Source organism: Podarcis vaucheri, assembly GCF_965113315.1.
Source record: "Podarcis vaucheri genome assembly, chromosome: 17".
Taxonomy (NCBI): domain Eukaryota; kingdom Metazoa; phylum Chordata; class Lepidosauria; order Squamata; family Lacertidae; genus Podarcis; species Podarcis vaucheri.
Genome location: NC_138755.1, coordinates 13,775,923 through 13,792,925, shown reverse-complemented (window position 1 = coordinate 13,792,925; position 17,003 = coordinate 13,775,923). Strand labels below are relative to the sequence as shown.

The 17,003-nt window shown below is 45.5% G+C and overlaps 1 protein-coding gene across 5 annotated transcripts in view; it reads left to right on the top strand.

Moving 5' to 3' along the window:
• Positions 1-17,003, top strand: part of SMARCA2 (SWI/SNF related BAF chromatin remodeling complex subunit ATPase 2) — a 132,670-nt gene that overhangs the window by 90,033 nt on the left and 25,634 nt on the right. For 4 of the 5 annotated variants that reach the window (XM_082204541.1, XM_082204540.1, XM_082204542.1 and 1 more), the window contains 2 exons: positions 911-988; positions 6,244-6,462. In XM_082204541.1, the coding sequence (XP_082060667.1) occupies positions 911-988; positions 6,244-6,462 (297 nt within the window). Of the gene's footprint in view, positions 1-910; positions 989-6,243; positions 6,463-16,546; positions 16,658-17,003 lie in introns of those variants that run through there. The other variant, XM_082204544.1, reaches the window with a different exon arrangement.

Genomic DNA, 17,003 nt, shown 5'->3' with positions numbered 1-17,003 from the left:
CAGTGCAAGTAGATAAATAGGTACCACTGTGGCGGGAAGGTAAACAGTGTTTCTGTGCACTCTGGTTTCCATCACGGTGTCCCATTGTGCCAGAAGTGGTTTAGTCCTGCTGGCCACATGACCCGGAAAGCTTTCTGCGGACAAACGCCGGTCCCTCGGCCTGAAAGCAAGATGAGCGCTGTAACCCCATAGTCACCTTTGACCAGACTTAACCGTCCAGGGGTCCTTTTCCTCCCCCCCCCTTTTTTCTTTTTACTAATAAGCACCTGGCTAATGGAGCCAGAAAGAATTCCCTTCCCTTAGCCTGCCTGGTTCTGCGGTTCTTGGGGTCCAAGCCAAAGGGGCTGCAATGAAGACTAATCTGCCACATTTTTTGCGTGGCTTTGCCCCTTCCCCAAGCCCTCTCCTGTCCCTGCCGTATTTTGCCAGATAGCCATTCCGTGAGCGACAGTGCAGTCTTCCTGCTGTCTATACAGAAGTCTGTGCACTTGCTCGGGAGCAATGGCGTGAGTGTCGGAGCCCCCCCTTCCCACCCAGGTAAGCAGCAGTGAGGGGAGGGCATCTCTGCCCCCCAACACATGCCACTGCTGCTTGGGAATAAATCCAGTTGAACTTGAACTTCCTTCTGAACAAACATGCAGGTTTTCAATATACTTCCTACGAAGGAAGACCAGAAATTGTATTAAATTACCATAAATAAATAAATAAATAAATAAATAAATCATTCATTCATTGTAAAATTCAGAACAATTTTCTTTCTACAGACTTCCATCATTTCTTGCATATGGTTTGCAGTTGTTCAGACTGGGCAAATCGACAGATGTTTTTTACACATGCCTCATTAATGTCTATGCATCTTGATGTGGGTGCATGCCTGTAAATTCTGTGATTTTTGTCTCCTCTCCTGCAGGAAGAGGATGAAGTTCCCGATGATGAGACTCTGAATCAGATGATTGCGCGGCGCGAAGAGGAATTCGATCTTTTCATGGTAATGATGCCATACAATCCTATTTTTTATCTTCCTTCTTTTGATTCCCTTTGCAGCTCACTTCCTAGCCTAGTGGTGGAGTTCTGTTTCAGGACTTTTTGAAATTCTGAAGATGAGGAATGTTGGCACTGTCCGAGCCAAAGACCTTTTGTCCTTTCTGGGGCATCCTCTTCCATAAATGCACCCTCCTCGATAATGGCCTTTTCAGGGGCCAGTGAAGATTTGCACAGTCCCCCTTGGTTCCCTTGAAATCATAATAATATAATAATAATTTATTATCTATACCCTGCACATCTGGCTGGGTTTCCCCAGCCACTCTGGGCAGCTTCCAGCAAAATATTAAGAAACAATAATTCATCAAATATTAAAAACTTCTCTAAACAGGGCTGCCCTCAGATGTCTTCTAAAAGTCAGATACTTGTTTATTTCCTTGACATCTGATGGGAGGGCATTCCACAGGGTGGGCGCCACCACCAAGAAGGCCCTCTGCCTGGTTCCCTGTAACCTCACTTCTCTCAATGAGGGAACCGCCAGAAGGCCCTCGGAGCTGGACCTCAGTGTCCGGGCAGAACAATGGGGGGGGGAGATGCTCCTTCAAGTATACAGGACCGAGGCCGTTTAGGGCTTTCAAGGTCAGCACCAACACTTTGAATTGTGCTTGGAAACGTCCTGGGAGCCAATGTAGGTCTTTCAAGACCGGTGTTATATGGTCTTGGCGGCCGCTCCCAGTCCCCAGTCTAGCTTCCGCATTCTGGATTAGTTGCAGTTTCCGGGTCACCTTCAAAGGTAGCTCCACGTTAAGCGCATGGCAGTAGTCCAAGTGGGAGATAATGGTGCAGCCATAGTTGAAAATATATCACATAAACTAGTAAAGTTGTAGATTCTGGTAGGTAGCCGTGTTGGTCTGACTCAGTAGATGATAGATAGATAGATAGATAGATAGATCATAGATAGATAGATAGATAGATAGATAGATAGATAGTCCAGTACCACCTTAGAGACCAACTAAGTTTGTTCTTGGTATAAGCTTTCATGTGCATCTGAAGAAGTGTGCATGCACGCGAAAGCTTATACGAAGAACAAACTTAGTTGGTCTTTATGGTGCTACTGGACAATTTTTTTTAGTAAAGTTGTGTTCCTGTTCTGAGAATTCAGCCCCTGTCTTGCCCAGTATGGAGGGAAATGAATGGATCTGAATCTGCCGCAGTCTCCAATTTTTTTTGCTGATGAACCAGATGAGTTGTTCTTTGTTCCTTCCTACAAAACCAGTATGAAACATGCTAAGTGGACTGACGGAAAGTCTTGGAGGGGCTGCCTTTTTCCCGATGTGCCACAAGAGGCTGCTGTTGCGCCTGCTCGGCTGATAATCCAACTGGTCGCTCCTCTCCACCTTTCCTGCCCCCTGCCCCTTTCCGTTGCTTCTCCGCCACGGATCTGGGGAAAGGAAAGCAAGCAGTTGCTGCTGTGTCCAGAAAGAGTGTTTCGCTCCAAGAATAGCTATTGGTGGCTGTTTGTTTGCTGCCCTTATCTGGCAGCAGTCAAGGCAGCGTACAAATTAAGCTGCACAACAAAAATCACTAAATCAGAACAAGGGGCACAGCACATTTTAAAAAGCCACCTTTTTCAGACAGCAAAAATGAAGGAACGCTTTTGGGTTGTATCATTGTGCAGAACGTTAGGAGGGGCTAAGAGCGGTGGATTTATGACAATGGATAAGAAACGGGGAATTGGCCATATTCATGAACCAAGGAAGGGAAGGGGCTGGGAGGCCAGTCAAAAAGCAGGAGCGCAAATGATTACAGTGGTACCTCAGGTTAAGTACGTAATTCATTCCAGAGGTCCGTTCTTAACCTGAAACTGTTCTTAACCTGAAGCACCACTTTAGCTAATGGGGCCTCCCGCTGCTGCCGCCGCGCCACCGGAGCACGATTTCTGTTCTCATCCTGAAGCAAAGTTCTTAACTTGAAGCACTATTTCTGGGTTAGCGGAGTCTGTAACCTGAAGCGTATGTAACCTGAGGTACCACTGTATCACAGCATGGGCATCTTGAAAGCTATATTTGGCACTTTGGGTACCTGCAAGCTCCCCGTACCCTCGAGTGTAGCATCTCAAATTGCCTAACCTCTGTAGGGGCATCACTACCCTTTTGGGACTGAGGCAAATAAAATGGTCTTTCTCCCCAAAAACCGTTGCAGGTACCACTTCTTTCCTGCCTCCCTTCCGTGAAATGAGCCTGCAAGCTCCTTTTAAAACAAAACAAAGCTAGGTCCCTCTGGCTTCCTTTTGAAGGGCCAACATTATGGTGACATTAAGCAGAGTTGTTGTCATTTAGTCGTGTCCAACTCTTCGTGGCCCCATGGACCAGAGCACGCCAGGCCCTCCTGTTTTCCACTGCCTCCCACAGTATGATCAGACTCATATTAGTCGCTTCGAGAACACTGTCCCACCATCTCGCCCTCTGTCGTCCCCTTCTCCTTGTGCCCTCCATCTTTCCCAACGTAAGGGTCTTTTCCAGGGAGTCTTCTCTTCTCATGAGGTGGCCAAAGTCTTGGAGCCTCAGCTTCACGATCTGTCCTTCCAGTGAGCACTCAGGGCTGATTTCCTTCAGAATGGAGAGGTTTGATCTTCTTGCAGTCCATGGGACTCTCAAGAGTCTCCTCCAGCACCACAATTCAAAAGCATCAATTCTTCGGCAATCAGTCTTCTTTATGGTCCAGCTCTCACTTCCATACATCACTACTGGGAAAACCATAGCTTGAACTAGATGAACCTTTGTTGTCAAGGCGATGTCTCTGCTTTTTAAGATGCTGTAAGCAGAGTTACAGGGCAGTAATACAGACCCACTGACATAAAAACATAGGTAATTAGAAGTACCCATGTTTAAAATCATAGAGATACCCAGCACCCACAGATATTTTGCATGCCTCACCTTTCTCATGGGCTAAACTTATATTACCATAGCAGAGAACATGAGCCAAGAGCACTTTGCATAAATAATTTTTGGGCAACGCTGACCAGGCTGCTTTCCCTTCTTCGTTTGGATAAGTTAATGAAAACTTCCGGGCTCTTGTTGATCAATTTGTGGGAGTTTGGTGACTGCCTTGCCCTCAAATGCCTCTTCAGGAATGCACATAATTAAAAATATTTCAAACTGCGTCTTCAGCTCACGCCTTGCAAATGAATTATGCCTCCTCTGGAAGAAGAATATTCTGCGCATTATTCATCTTACAGCACAGCCATTATCAGTGGTGTGCATTGCAAAATGGCTTGGGCTCTGTGTCGGCCTTGCTCTGGTGGGCAAGGCCAGAATTATTTCAAAGCTGCAAGGCTAGATAGTGTCAAGACTCTATGTCATGTCCAGTCCTATAGACACACAAGAGCTCAGGATGTTTTTTTTCCAAAGCTGCCCGATAAATGAGGATCCCTTCTCAAGCTTCATTCATCTTGGTATGGAAGTGGTTGGCTTATTAAACTGGAATAATCCATTGGAAAACACATCCACAATCTAAGTTTGTCTCTTGAGCTTGAAAAGTAGATTCACACTTTGGCATTTCTTGCACACAGTCACAGTTCCGCTGTTTTCTATGGAGGTAGAAACCTTATCCAACCTTCCATATTTTTTGCAGGGTGGGGTCTTTCTGGTCAGGTTGTTGACTCTCCAAGTGCCTTTTCCAAGAGCCTCCGTTTCATTCCTCCTCTGCAATTCCTTCTGGCTTTCTGGTTTTCCTCAGCCAGCAATCCATGCCTCTGGAACCCTCTTAATCCTCACTGGGCTCTTTCTGCCCCCTTCCCAAGTGTTTCCCCCTTAATTTTTCTGTTTTTTTGTAGTCTGACGCAGCTTGAGGTTCCTCCGAACCAGTTGCCACCTGCTTTTTGTACGTAGATTGTTCTGTTTTGGCTGCCTAAGGATCCGCACACAGAGAATAAATTCACTATTAGTATATAGGAGGAAACATTTATTATTCTTAGACCCTGGTGTCAACCATGTTTGTCCTTGGATTATTTTTTTTTGCCTGCTCATATATTTGGAGCTGACCTTTCCCCATGCCTTGGGCAAATCACATTAGAAGTATTTTTGTCTCCTGCCATCACATTAGTTTGGGGAAAGGGGTGTTTAAAAATACTTCTTTGCCTGCACAAAAATTTCATTGTATGCTGTCTCCTCAAAGGAGGTGTCCTATTCAGAGTTCACGCCAGCCGTTTCTTCCAAGGAGGGCATCCCATTCTACCCCAGCAGCCATGATCAAGTTGTTCTTTTCTGATTTTCCCTCTATTATCTGTGGCTTCTCAGAATTGTTGAATGCATTTTGTACTTTTGCAAGTCTCAAGGTTCCCCACAAGCATGCAGATAACACCCTCTTGTTTGGGCTATGTCTCTGTTCGTGCTCACTATCTGAGTTGACACGCATACCAGCTACCATTGTCGTAAATTTAAGAGGTGCTGTTTGCAGATATTCCCGTACTTTTCTTACGTTCCTCTTGCGTGGGGACCGTTGGCAGGAAAGCAAGGATAGCACGCATCCGGTGAAGTGAATTCTTCTCCACCGGAATAAAATTCGTTAGTCTTTGTTTCTGCTGCAAAAGATTAAATAGCTACCCCTCTGAAACAGAACGGACTTCTGAGGTTCTGTAAGTTGGAAGTGCTTGCTGGTTTATTTATCTATTTTAAGTACCGTTTATCATCACCTCTGGAATTTATTTACTTGTTGGAAAAGCCATCCAGATGTCTGAATATGTATCCAAGTGATGTTTACAGAAAGTTTATTCAAATGTAGTTAGGACTTTAAGGTCTTCGTACCGCTGTGTAATAGATGGATATTTATCCTTCTAGGACTGGAGTGTAAGTCTCTTTAGTGACCATTAGGGCATGTCAAATTCATTCTCCATTACAGGTACTGAAAATGTTGGCATTTGGTAAGCATTAAAGCACAGGCAAAACAGCCCCAACAAAATATGTTCTAGATTGCGGAACCCTTGAAAGTGCCCCTTCCTCCTTTTTTCCTTTTTCTTCGATTGAGCATCTCTTGGTAATTTTAAAAAAAGAACCCACCCAATTTTCAGAAATTGTCTGTCACGGTAATTTGCATTTTGTTGAGATTTGTTTGAATAAATGTTAAGTCATTTGATAAAAAAATAAATTGAAGGGAACTTTGTTGAGAGAAAAGAAATGGCCGAAAATTCTGCAAACCTCCAGCTAGTTCCAAGCTTCCAGCTTGCTAGAAATGTCTCAAGGGCGACCTGTGTTGTTCCCGCAGCGCATGGACCTGGACCGGCGCAGAGAGGATGCTCGGAACCCGAAGCGGAAGCCGCGCTTGATGGAGGAAGATGACCTTCCGTCTTGGATAATCAAGGACGATGCCGAAGTGGAAAGGCTCACCTGTGAAGAGGAGGAGGAGAAGATATTTGGGAGGGGGTCCCGCCAGCGCAGGGATGTGGATTATAGCGATGCTCTGACGGAGAAACAGTGGCTGAGGGTATGTACCATCTCTTCCTTCCTTGATGAGATTTCTTTGTCTGTTGATGGTGAGTTAGAGCGAATTGGGCAGCAAAATGGAACCACGCATGGCTGTGAAGGAACAACTGTGAACTGTCCCAGTGTATGAACTGCAGAACCGTGGTTGCTGAGGCTGGGAGAGCGTCGTCTTGCTTTTAAAGCTCTGGACCTGATGCCCATGGAGGGATACGGTTATCTTTCCCCTCCCACAGGGTACAGGGCAGGTTTTTTTGGGGGGGGGGAGAGGGAAATATCGGAGTCCGGGGATGGCGTGTGTCTCGGCGCACATCCACAAACCCAAATTTCACCCTAATTAATCTATCTGGGACTCTGCCCCATTAGCAACTAAAATGTCCTTGCAGGTGGGATGAATCAGGACTGGAGGATACAGTGGTACCTTGGTTCTCAAACTTAATCCGTCCCGCATGTTCCAAAACCAAAGCGTTCCAAAACCAAGGTGCGCTTTCCAATAGAAAGTCATGCAAAACGGATTACAGTGGTACCTCGGGTTAAGAACTTAATTCGTTCCGGAGGTCCGCTCTTAACCTGAAACTGTTCTTAAGCTGAGGTACCACTTTAGCTAATGGGGCCTCCTGCCGCCGCCGCGCGATTTCTGTTCTCATCCTGAAGCAAAGTTCTTAACCTGAGGTACTATTTCAGGGTCAGCAGAGTCTATAACCTGAAGCGTCTGTAACCCGAGGTACCACTGTAATCCGTTCCAGACTTTAAAAAACCACCCCTAAAGCAGCAATTTTACATGAATTTTACTATCTAACGAGACCATTGATCCATAAAATGAAAGCAATAATCAATATACTATACCATAAAATAAAACAGTATTGTAGATGATAAAAATGAAAATTAAAAATTTTTCTTACCTGCACTGATGACAGTCATTGTTTGGATGGGGGGCTTTTATCCATTTCCGCAGTCACACAATCAATCAATCAATAGCTGAACTGGAATCCACACAGTCACAAAAACAAATTAACTGAAAAAGCCTCAAAACAAAAAAACGCAGAATAAATAGCAAAAACAAAAGCACCAAATATAAGCCCCACATATCCCCTTTGCAGTTTTCTAACTGCAATCGGAAACGAAAGGCTTGAATTACAATGGGGGTGGGGAGACATAAATTACCAGTGCAATAGGAAACACAGGGGGACTCAAAACAGAGCATGTTCAGCTTCTGAAAAAAGTTGGAAAACCAGAACACCTACTTCCAGTTTTGCAGCGTTCGGGTTCCAAGTTGTTCGTGAACTAAGCTGTTCGAAAACCGAGGTACCACTGTACTGTTTTAGTTTCAAAGTGGTCAGAGCTCTTAAAAGCTTTTCTGACATCCTGGATAGCCAGGATTAGGACTATCAAGGTTCATCTCCTGATTCCGCCTCCCATCCTCATTCAGGATACAGTAAGGGGCTTGACAAAGGCAGGGAAACTTCCAGCTTTTGCCCCCCCCCCCCCCGCCTCCCTGTTTTCATGCCTGGGAGTCCCCTTAGTACACAGAATCCAAAACCCTTCTCTTGTCCATGGATGGTCCCATTTTGCTGCCCTGTTGATAGGCACGGCATCAATAAGTTTGCTATTAAAAGGAAATATTACGCTGACAGAGAATAGAACTGGGTCCAACAAGATTTCCTACTCCAGTTAAAGGTCAACGTAATCTTTTCGGGCGGGTCGTATTGCTCAGACGCCGTCTGCACTGCAAATGTCTCTCTGCCTGTCTCTTTCTCCATGTCACTCATATAATTAAGTAAGCACTTCTTAATTGGATGCAGGCAGTTTCTTCCCATTTAGTAAATCGCTAATTACTATGTGTCACATGTCTGGTTGGGGAAATGATTAAAATCTTCCTTAGAAGTTTACAAAGGCATTCGTTCTTTCTGTCTTTGTGGCCTTCTGCCTGCTAGACAAGGCTGAGATCCAAAAGCCTGCCTCAGAATGAGAAACGGAATAGGTCATTTAAGATTTAAATTCTTATCTGTCCAGATGTTTTGATTCTTCAGAGGATCCTCATTACAATATCCCCAAATACTCTAGCCTGTCAGTTGCTTATGTTGATGAAACATCTGGCTCTTGCTTGCTTGGGACAGAGGGGCCACTCCGTAAAATTCAAATGCAGTTGCATCCCTGTCTGGAAAGGAAAATACATTTCCATGCTGCAAATTCTGCATCAGGGAGATTAACTTTCTGACAAGTAAATGGCAGCTATGAAAACCTTAAGTGCAGATGTGCAGAAGTGAATATGCCGTGTGTTTCCACTGGCCACCAAGGCAGAGCTGATCTACATGGCCCCTTTCCAGAAATAGGGGTTTGGCTTCAAAGACTCATAAGTGGGAGACATTATTATTATTATTATTATTATTATTATTATTATTATTATTATTATCATTAGACGCGGGTGGCGCTGTGGGTTAAACCACAGAGCCTAGGACTTGCTGATCAGAAGGTTGGCGGTTCGAATCCCCGCCACAGGGTGAGCTCCTGTTGCTTGGTCCCTGCTCCTGCCAACCTAGCAGTTCGAAAGCACATCAAAGTGCAAGTAGATAAATAGGTGCCGCTCTGGCGGGAAGGTAAACGGCGTTTCCGTGCGCTACTCTGGTTTGCCAGAAGCGGCTTAGTCATGCTGGCCACATGACCCGGAAGCTGTACGCCAGCTTCCTCGGCCAATAAAGCGAGATGAGCGCTGAGTCGGTCATGACTGGACCTAATGGTCAGGGGTCCCTTTACCTTTACCTTTACATTCCCCAGCCACTCTGGGCGGCTTCCAACAAGAGATTAAAAATACATTAAAACATCAGTCATTAAAAACGTCCCTAAACAGGGCTGCCTTCAGATGTCTTCTAAACGTCAGATAGTTGTTTATTTATTTGACATCTGATGGGAGGGCGTTCCACAGGGCGGGCGCCACCACCGAGAAGGCCCTCTGCCTGGTTCTCTGCAACCTCACTACTCGCAGGGAGGGGAAATAGAGAGAGAGAGAAATAGTTGCTGGGACTAATGTTTGTTCAAGATCTCAAACTTGGCGCTCCTAGGCAGCTAGCAACTGTACCCTCCGTACGGCACCAGCTGCAGCTGCCCCTTGGGACGCCATTGCAAGCTGCCCTGCTGCCAAATCAGACCATGGGTCTATCTACTCCAATATGGTCACTTCCGATTGACAGCTGTACTCCAGGTTTTCAGGCATGAGTCTTCCCAGTCCTTTCTTACTCTGGATTGAAATGCGCATCCTTTGCGTGCAAGGCATCAATTGCACCACTGAGCTATGGCACATTCCCTTGCTTGCCTCTACCGCTGCTTTGTGCCTCCAATGAGTACATTGAGTTCCCAGCCGTGGTCCCCTTTTTACTTTTACTTCCTAGTGCTCAACATCACTGTCACACAATATGCGCCTCCTTACGGGGGGCTGCCCAGAAAACAGCCACCACAAAACCTGTCCAAGTCCATTTCCCCTTCTGTAATTAGCCAGGAGTGACTGTTCTTAGGAAACATCATCACAACGCAGCAGAAGCCAGAATCAGGATTCAAAATGACCTTACAGATTGGAGACCAGGGCCCAAGCTAACGAAAATAATTTCAGTACTAACGAAACTAATTACAAACGCTTAGGCAGGAAGAACCAGGTGCACAAATATAGGGGGACACCTGGCTTTCCAGTAGTATATTTGAAAAGGATCTAGGGGTCTTGGTGGACCACATGCTGAAGATGATGCAGCTATTCTAGGCTGCATCAACAGAAGTCTAGGGTCCAGACCAAGGGAAGTCATAGTCCCGCTCTGTTTTGCCTTGGTCAGACCACACCTGGAGTACTGTGTCCAGTTCTGGGTGCCACAATTTACGAAGCTTATTGACAAGCTGGAATGTGTGCAGAGATCAAGAAGATCAAGAGTCTGGAAACCAAGCCTTATAAGGAATGGTTGAAGGAGCTGGGCATGTTTATTCTGGAAAAGATATGAGGAGAAATGAGAGTCATCTCAAGGGCTGTCACATGGAAGATGGAGCAATCTTGTTTTCTCCTGCTCTGGAGGGTAGGACTTGAACCCATGACTTCACATTACAAGAAAGGAGATTCCGACTCAACATTCTGCCCGGACGTTGAGGTCCAGCGCCGAGGGCCTTCTGGCGGTTCCCTCATTGCGAGAAACAAAGCTACAGGGAACCAGGCAGAGGGCCTTCTCGGTAGTGGCGCCCGCCCTGTGGAACGCCCTCCCACCAGATGTGAAAGCGCTAAACAACTACCTGACATTCAGAAGACATCTTAAGGCAGCCCTGTTCAGGGAAGTTTTTAACATGTGATATTTTATTGTATTTTTGGTTTTTATGGAAGCCGCCCAGAGTGGCTGGGGAGGCCCAGCCAGACGGGCGGGGTATAAATAATAAATTATTATCATTATTATTATTATTATTATTATTCGGAAGAACTTTCTGACAGCCAGAGCTGTTTGACGGTGAAATGGTCTCCCATGGGAGGTTGTGGGCTCTCCTTTCATGGACGTTTTGAAGCAGAGGTTGGATGGCCCTTGGTCAGGGATGCTTGAGCTGAGATTCCTGCATTGCAGGGGGTTGGACTAGATGACCGTTGGGTCCCTTCCAGCTCTCAGATTCTCGGATTCTCTTGGCAGCCTGAAGGCATTGAGCAGAGATGGGAACAGGCGGCATTGTCCCACCGTTAAGCAATTTCTGAATATTGTACATGCAACAGGGTGGGGGTTGAGTGGCGCATACGATCCGTCTGTTGTGTTGCGTGCGCATCGTTTGAATTGCAATCCACGGATGTGGAAAATGACATTGCACACAGACTAAAACAAATCCACAAATTTACGCGCCTGCCTCTCTATTTTTTCCTTCATGCACCGTACTCCTTTGTGTGGTTGCCGATCAATAAGTTAGTTTCTGGTTTCTTTTAGAGCGATGCCTTTGCCTAGGAAAAAGTGAGATTTCCAAGTATTTTATACTCTTTGTAGAGCAAGGCTGGAGAATCTTCTTTCTCTGGTGAGTCCCATTCCCTCAGAGATAGCAGTCGACCGAAAGTGTGCAGAGCTGGAGCCAATATGGGGGGGGCACCCCTTCTCTCCCCCCCCTTGCCACTCCTTGTTTTCTCTCCCTCTTGTCTTGCCACTTTCCCCCTCCCAACCCCCCATTTTTAACTTTCTGTCCACCCACATGGACTTAGGTGAAGGGCTGCCCAAAATTACACCAAGGGACATATCTCTTTTTGGAACGAAAGGCAGTTATAAATCTGTTTGATGATGATGATGATGAAGATGATGATGCTCTCCACTACTGTAATTGCATGTCTCATTGAACCTGTGTCTCTTCCACCTTTTTCTTTCAAAACAACATTACCAAGCAAGGAAAAAGCACTGCTTCACTAATACCCCTTCTGTCTCAAAACATCATAATCTTACAAGGCCAGTTTCATTTTACTTGGCCACTAAGCTGTCAGTCAGTTGAAAATTCAGTAATGATTTACTTTTACTGCTTGGAAAGGTGGGTTACGGCCGCAAGTTGCTATTTTCTCAATGGTGGAGTTTGTTCGCTTCTGTTCATAGGAGGGTAAGAAAGAAGGCAAAGGCAATTCTTCATTTTGAACACCCAAGCTGCTGTTTTAAAACAATTAACTAGTATGTTTCAGTAACTTTTAAAATTAAGACCGAACAGTATGGCCTTATAAAAATTAGGAGCAAAAAATGATTGCAAGAATCCAGCAATCTGCCAGCATCTGTTAGGTTTCTTTTAGCCCTGGGTCAGCACAGTGTATGGTCACATTAAAGGTAAAGGAACCCCTGACAATTAGGTCCAGTCGTCACCGACTCTGGGGTTGCGGCGCTCATCTCGCTTTATTGGCCAAGGGAACCGGCGTACAGCTTCCAGGTCATGTGGCCAGCATGACTAAGCCGCTTCTGGCAAACTAGAGCATCGCACAGAAACGCCGTTTACCTTCCCGCCGGAGTGGTACCTACTTATCTACTTGCCCGTTGACGTGCTTTCGAACTGCTAGGTTGGCAGGAGCAGGGACCGAGCAATGGGAGCTCACCCCGTCGCGGGGATTGAACCGCCGACCTTCTGATCGGCAAGTCGTAAGCTCTGTGGTTTAACCCACAGCGCCACCAGCGTCCCTTAACCATGGTTATCCCTTTGTAAAATGGGCAGTGGGCAATTTGTGATTGGCAGATGGGGGGGCAAGGGATGCGATCCCGTAGGGAATGAGGAGTGTTATGGCCCTTTGAAAACTCCAGTGGTTTCCATAACTATGTTCAAAGAACTATACTCTCTTATCTTTCCCTACTTTTTGACTTGCAAGCAGAATATGGCTGCTTTTACTTTTTCAGAAAACTCCATTCTAAGAAGCTTATTTATGTAGTACAAACATGCATACAGTGGTGCCTCGCAAGATGAAATTAATTCGTTCCGCGAGTCTTTTTGTCTTGCGCCTCTTCAAACGGCTTTAAGAAAAAAGCAAACAAACTCGCAAGACGTTTTCGTCTTGCAAAGCAAGCCCATAGGGAACATCATCTAGCGAAGCAACGCAAAAACCGAAAAACCCTTTCATCTAGCGAGTTTTTCGTCTTGCGAGGCATTCGTCTTGCGGGGCACCACTGTATCCTATTTGGGCTTCTGCTATAGATTAAATACAAGTAGGTGAATAATTGCTACACCAGTCCTTTAAAAGTGCCCAAGAGAGAACGCTAACTGGGGTGAGTTTTATTTTGAGAGTGTAATTTTAGGAATGCACTGAGGTGGCTTTCCATGCATTGCACTTCATACTCTCTTTGTGCCTTTTAGGAACCTCTGTGGGCAAACCCCAAACTCCCCACATCCCCGGGCAATGGCTCCTTGCTCCTGTCCGGTGATGAGTCTCTAGGCCAGGGCCAGCTCAATGCATTTTGCCATTTGGTGCAAACCACAAAATAGTGCCAACCCTACCCTTAACCCTGCTAGGGAATAAGCAGGGAGTGAATATCTGCATCAGAACCAGGGGGGAGGGGAGAAGGTCAGCAGCCCCTCCCGTTCACGCTGAGGACGTGGCACATCAGCCGCCAAGGAGAGTGCGGCATATTTGGCTGCAGCGGCAGCAGTAACAAGCAATGCATTCCTTGGAGGCCAGATCTGCTGCACTTGTGGATCCTGCCACCTGAAGCAGTTGCCTCCCCTTGCCTCAGGTGTGTATTGCTAACCCTGGCTCAGTTGCCAGACAACCTCGGCTTAAGCTCACGGATGGAAGCCATTGCAATTTCTGCGACCGGTTGCAGTTACCCTGGTACAGCTGCACAACTGTGTTAGAGGTTGATGAAATAACATCCCAGAAAGGCTGAAAGGTTTATTTTGGTTGATTTGTTGAATTTATATATCGCCCTATACCTGGAGGTCTCAGGACGGTTCGCAATTCCTTGCTGTCTGGCTTTTTCTATAATGTGGGAATGAGACGTGAAATCGCCCCGGCTTTCCATTGGTTGATTCTTTGCTGTTGGGATCTTGCCTTCGTTTGCTCCCGTCCATACAGATAAGATGAAGGAGAACTTCTTGGACTTTTTCACGGTGCAGAAATGAGAGTACCCTAAAAAAAAAAAAATAGAATAAAAGCACTGGTTTATACCATAAAATTATATATCAGTGGAAAAACAATTTAATGAAGAATATAATGCAATAACTTTTATGAAGGATTATTTATTACAACAGCAGTCATAAAGAAGAAATGTGAAACAGACAGAAAAAATGAGAAATACAGGTTAAATTGCCGTGTTGGCACTTTGCAATAAATACCGTATTTTTCGCTCCATAAGGCGCACCTACTTTTTGGGGCGGGGGGATTCAAGAAAAAATATATGCAGCTCTTGGGGGCTTTTGCGGGAGGTGGGGGAAGTGAGAGAGCCTCGCTCTGTCCCTTCCCCCCACCTCCTGCAAAAGCCAGGGATAGCCACGCAAAGCCTTCCCAGGGCAGCGGGATGAAGGCTCCCCGCTGCCCTGTGGAGGCTTTGAGGGGATACCCCAGAGCTGCTCAGGAGTTTGTGGGGCTGGCAGTGGGGGAATGCCCGGCTTTCCCCCAGCCCCAAAGAGCTTGTTGGGGCTGGCGGGGGAAGCCCGGGTTCCCTCCCCCCAGCCCCAGGGACCACACATTCGCTCCATAAGACGCACAGACATTTCCCCTTAGATTTTAATAGGGGGAAAGTGCGTCTTATGGAGCGAAAAATACGGCGAGTGGGTTTTGGCTTGCAGTTTGGGCACTCGGTCTCTAAAAGGTTCGCCATCACTGTCCTAGAGCTTGAAACGTCCTTGGTCATCTTCCAAACACGCTTGCCTTTTCCCCCATCCTTTTAAATTCCGCGACCTCCTTGGGTTAATTCTGGGCAAAATGTTCAGCTGGTAAGGAAATGCGGCTTAAGACGAGTGTCTCCAGAAGCTGAGATGGGAACAAGCCTTTTGCTTCTCCCGTGGAAGCTCAAGTACACCATTTCACCCAAAACTAGAAAATTATGCTTTTCAGGATATTAAACCAACCTCAGAACCGTGTTTTAATACTGTGGCTCATTCCAAAGTTGCTTTCCCCAGTTTCCCAGTTCAGACAACACAGAAAACAATGGCAAATTGGAGAGTTCCCAGTTTGCTTGCATTTGTGGACAAAGGACCTGTTCATATCTTGTCCCCAAACTTCATCCCAACCCCCTTTTGCAACCAAATTGTGCTGCTGGTATAAAATCTCCCCCCCCCTTTTTATTATTATTGTGGAGTAATAGGTGCTAAGTTGATTAATATAGGGTTGTATGAGCATTAAACTCGGCAATTTCAGTGTTTTCGGGTGTGGAAGTTATTGGTGGCTTTGAGTGCTCAGACTGTGTTTTGTGTGGGTGTTTGTAAATCAAGATGCATTTAAATTTGTTTGTGAACCAAAGCCAAGGTTTGTAGGGACTCGGAGCTAATCATGTTTTTGTATCCGTTGTCTTTTGTAACCAAAGACCCCCCCCCCAAGATATTTCAGTTGCAGAGGCCAAAAATCAAAATGACCCTGAGGAATAAAATTAGACCAAGTTCTCAGGAGCCCTACTTGTTGAATAATCATTCTCTAAGCAACATAATATATGACATTATCACGTGACTAAGAATGGCAATGCTCGGTTGTATTTTGGCTTTTTAAAAAAGTGAACTTGACTTCTGTAACAAATATGCCATTAATAAATTCAAAGTAGGCTTGACCTGCTATTGTGTAGCTGGTACTGAAAATCTTTGATCTGATTAAAATAGTGTTAATTTCCATGGATTGTCAATAAAATGCAGAATACCAGCTTCTGGGATTAAGAGGTTAAATTTAAATTATTGGGAAGTCTTCACAAAAGAATGGTCAGTATCCATATGCTACCCACAAATTTGTAGAACTCATAAATTCTGATATGCATATATCTGCTGGGTGAAAATGATATAATCTGCTGCAATATCATTTTTATCCAGATCCCTTTTGAAATCTTGCTAGCCATCAGCAAATCCAAGCAGCCTTCTAGGTGTGGCACCTGAGAGCATGAGAGGGTGGCAGTGGGATTTGGGTATGTTGTATTTTGCGGGATGCACATGCTAAAAACAGAAATATTTCGTTCCTTACGCTTTTGTCTCAAAGGCATGTTAAATCAGGAAGATTTTCAAAGTGCTGCTGTTTTTAGCAATCCCTGCACCTCCAAATTTAAGAGAACAATGAAGCATCTTTGTGTGTGTGGTGCAGCTTTAAAACGCACGCCTCTCTATTTTGCTTTTTTTAAAAAAGTGTGTGTTTATATCCCTTGGATTTTAAAAAAATATTAATGCACTGTAATTAAAAAGCTTCCGGGAAACTGCCCTCCCCACCTTCCAAAGAAAATAATAATAATAATTCCTGATTTGAGCTCCTGGAATAATAAGGGGGAAATATGATAAGTCCTTGTCAATATTAAATCAGGCTGGAGGAAGGAAGCTGCAGGCCTTGTGGAAGGTAGAATGAAACAGCAGAATTGAGCCCCTACAACCCTCTCAGGATTGCATTTTCCGTAAAATAAAATTACTTGTGTATGAAAACATAGCCTTTCCCGGGCTCTCTTTTCCCCCCTGATCAGCTGATGAAGAGACTAGCAGCTCGCTGCTTTGCTGGCTTGTTAATTTTATCCCCACTAACTGTGATTTCCGATAGCCGGCCTGCTGCTGATAGTGGTAAGGTAAATATCCTTTTTCCTTGCTGTCGTGGAGATTCAGTCGAGCGGCATCCCGGGCATGCCTAGGTGTGCGCCACATCCCAGGCCGGTGTGTGTTGCTGCCGCGTTTTTCCGTGCACAAACGAGGGATTAAGGGGAGCAATGGCATTAACTGTTGACAGCCTTGCATGCTGCATTTACGATGAGCCTCTGAGATTTGCAGAACAGTTTCCTTTGCTTAAATCTCCGCTAGCTGCTGGTATGTGTGCAACCGGGGTGTCCTGCTTGAGCCGAATGAATATTCATGAATTTGTGTGCAGATAATTCTTTTTTCCCCCTTCTTCTTCTTCTACCTCTGCTCCTTCCTTCC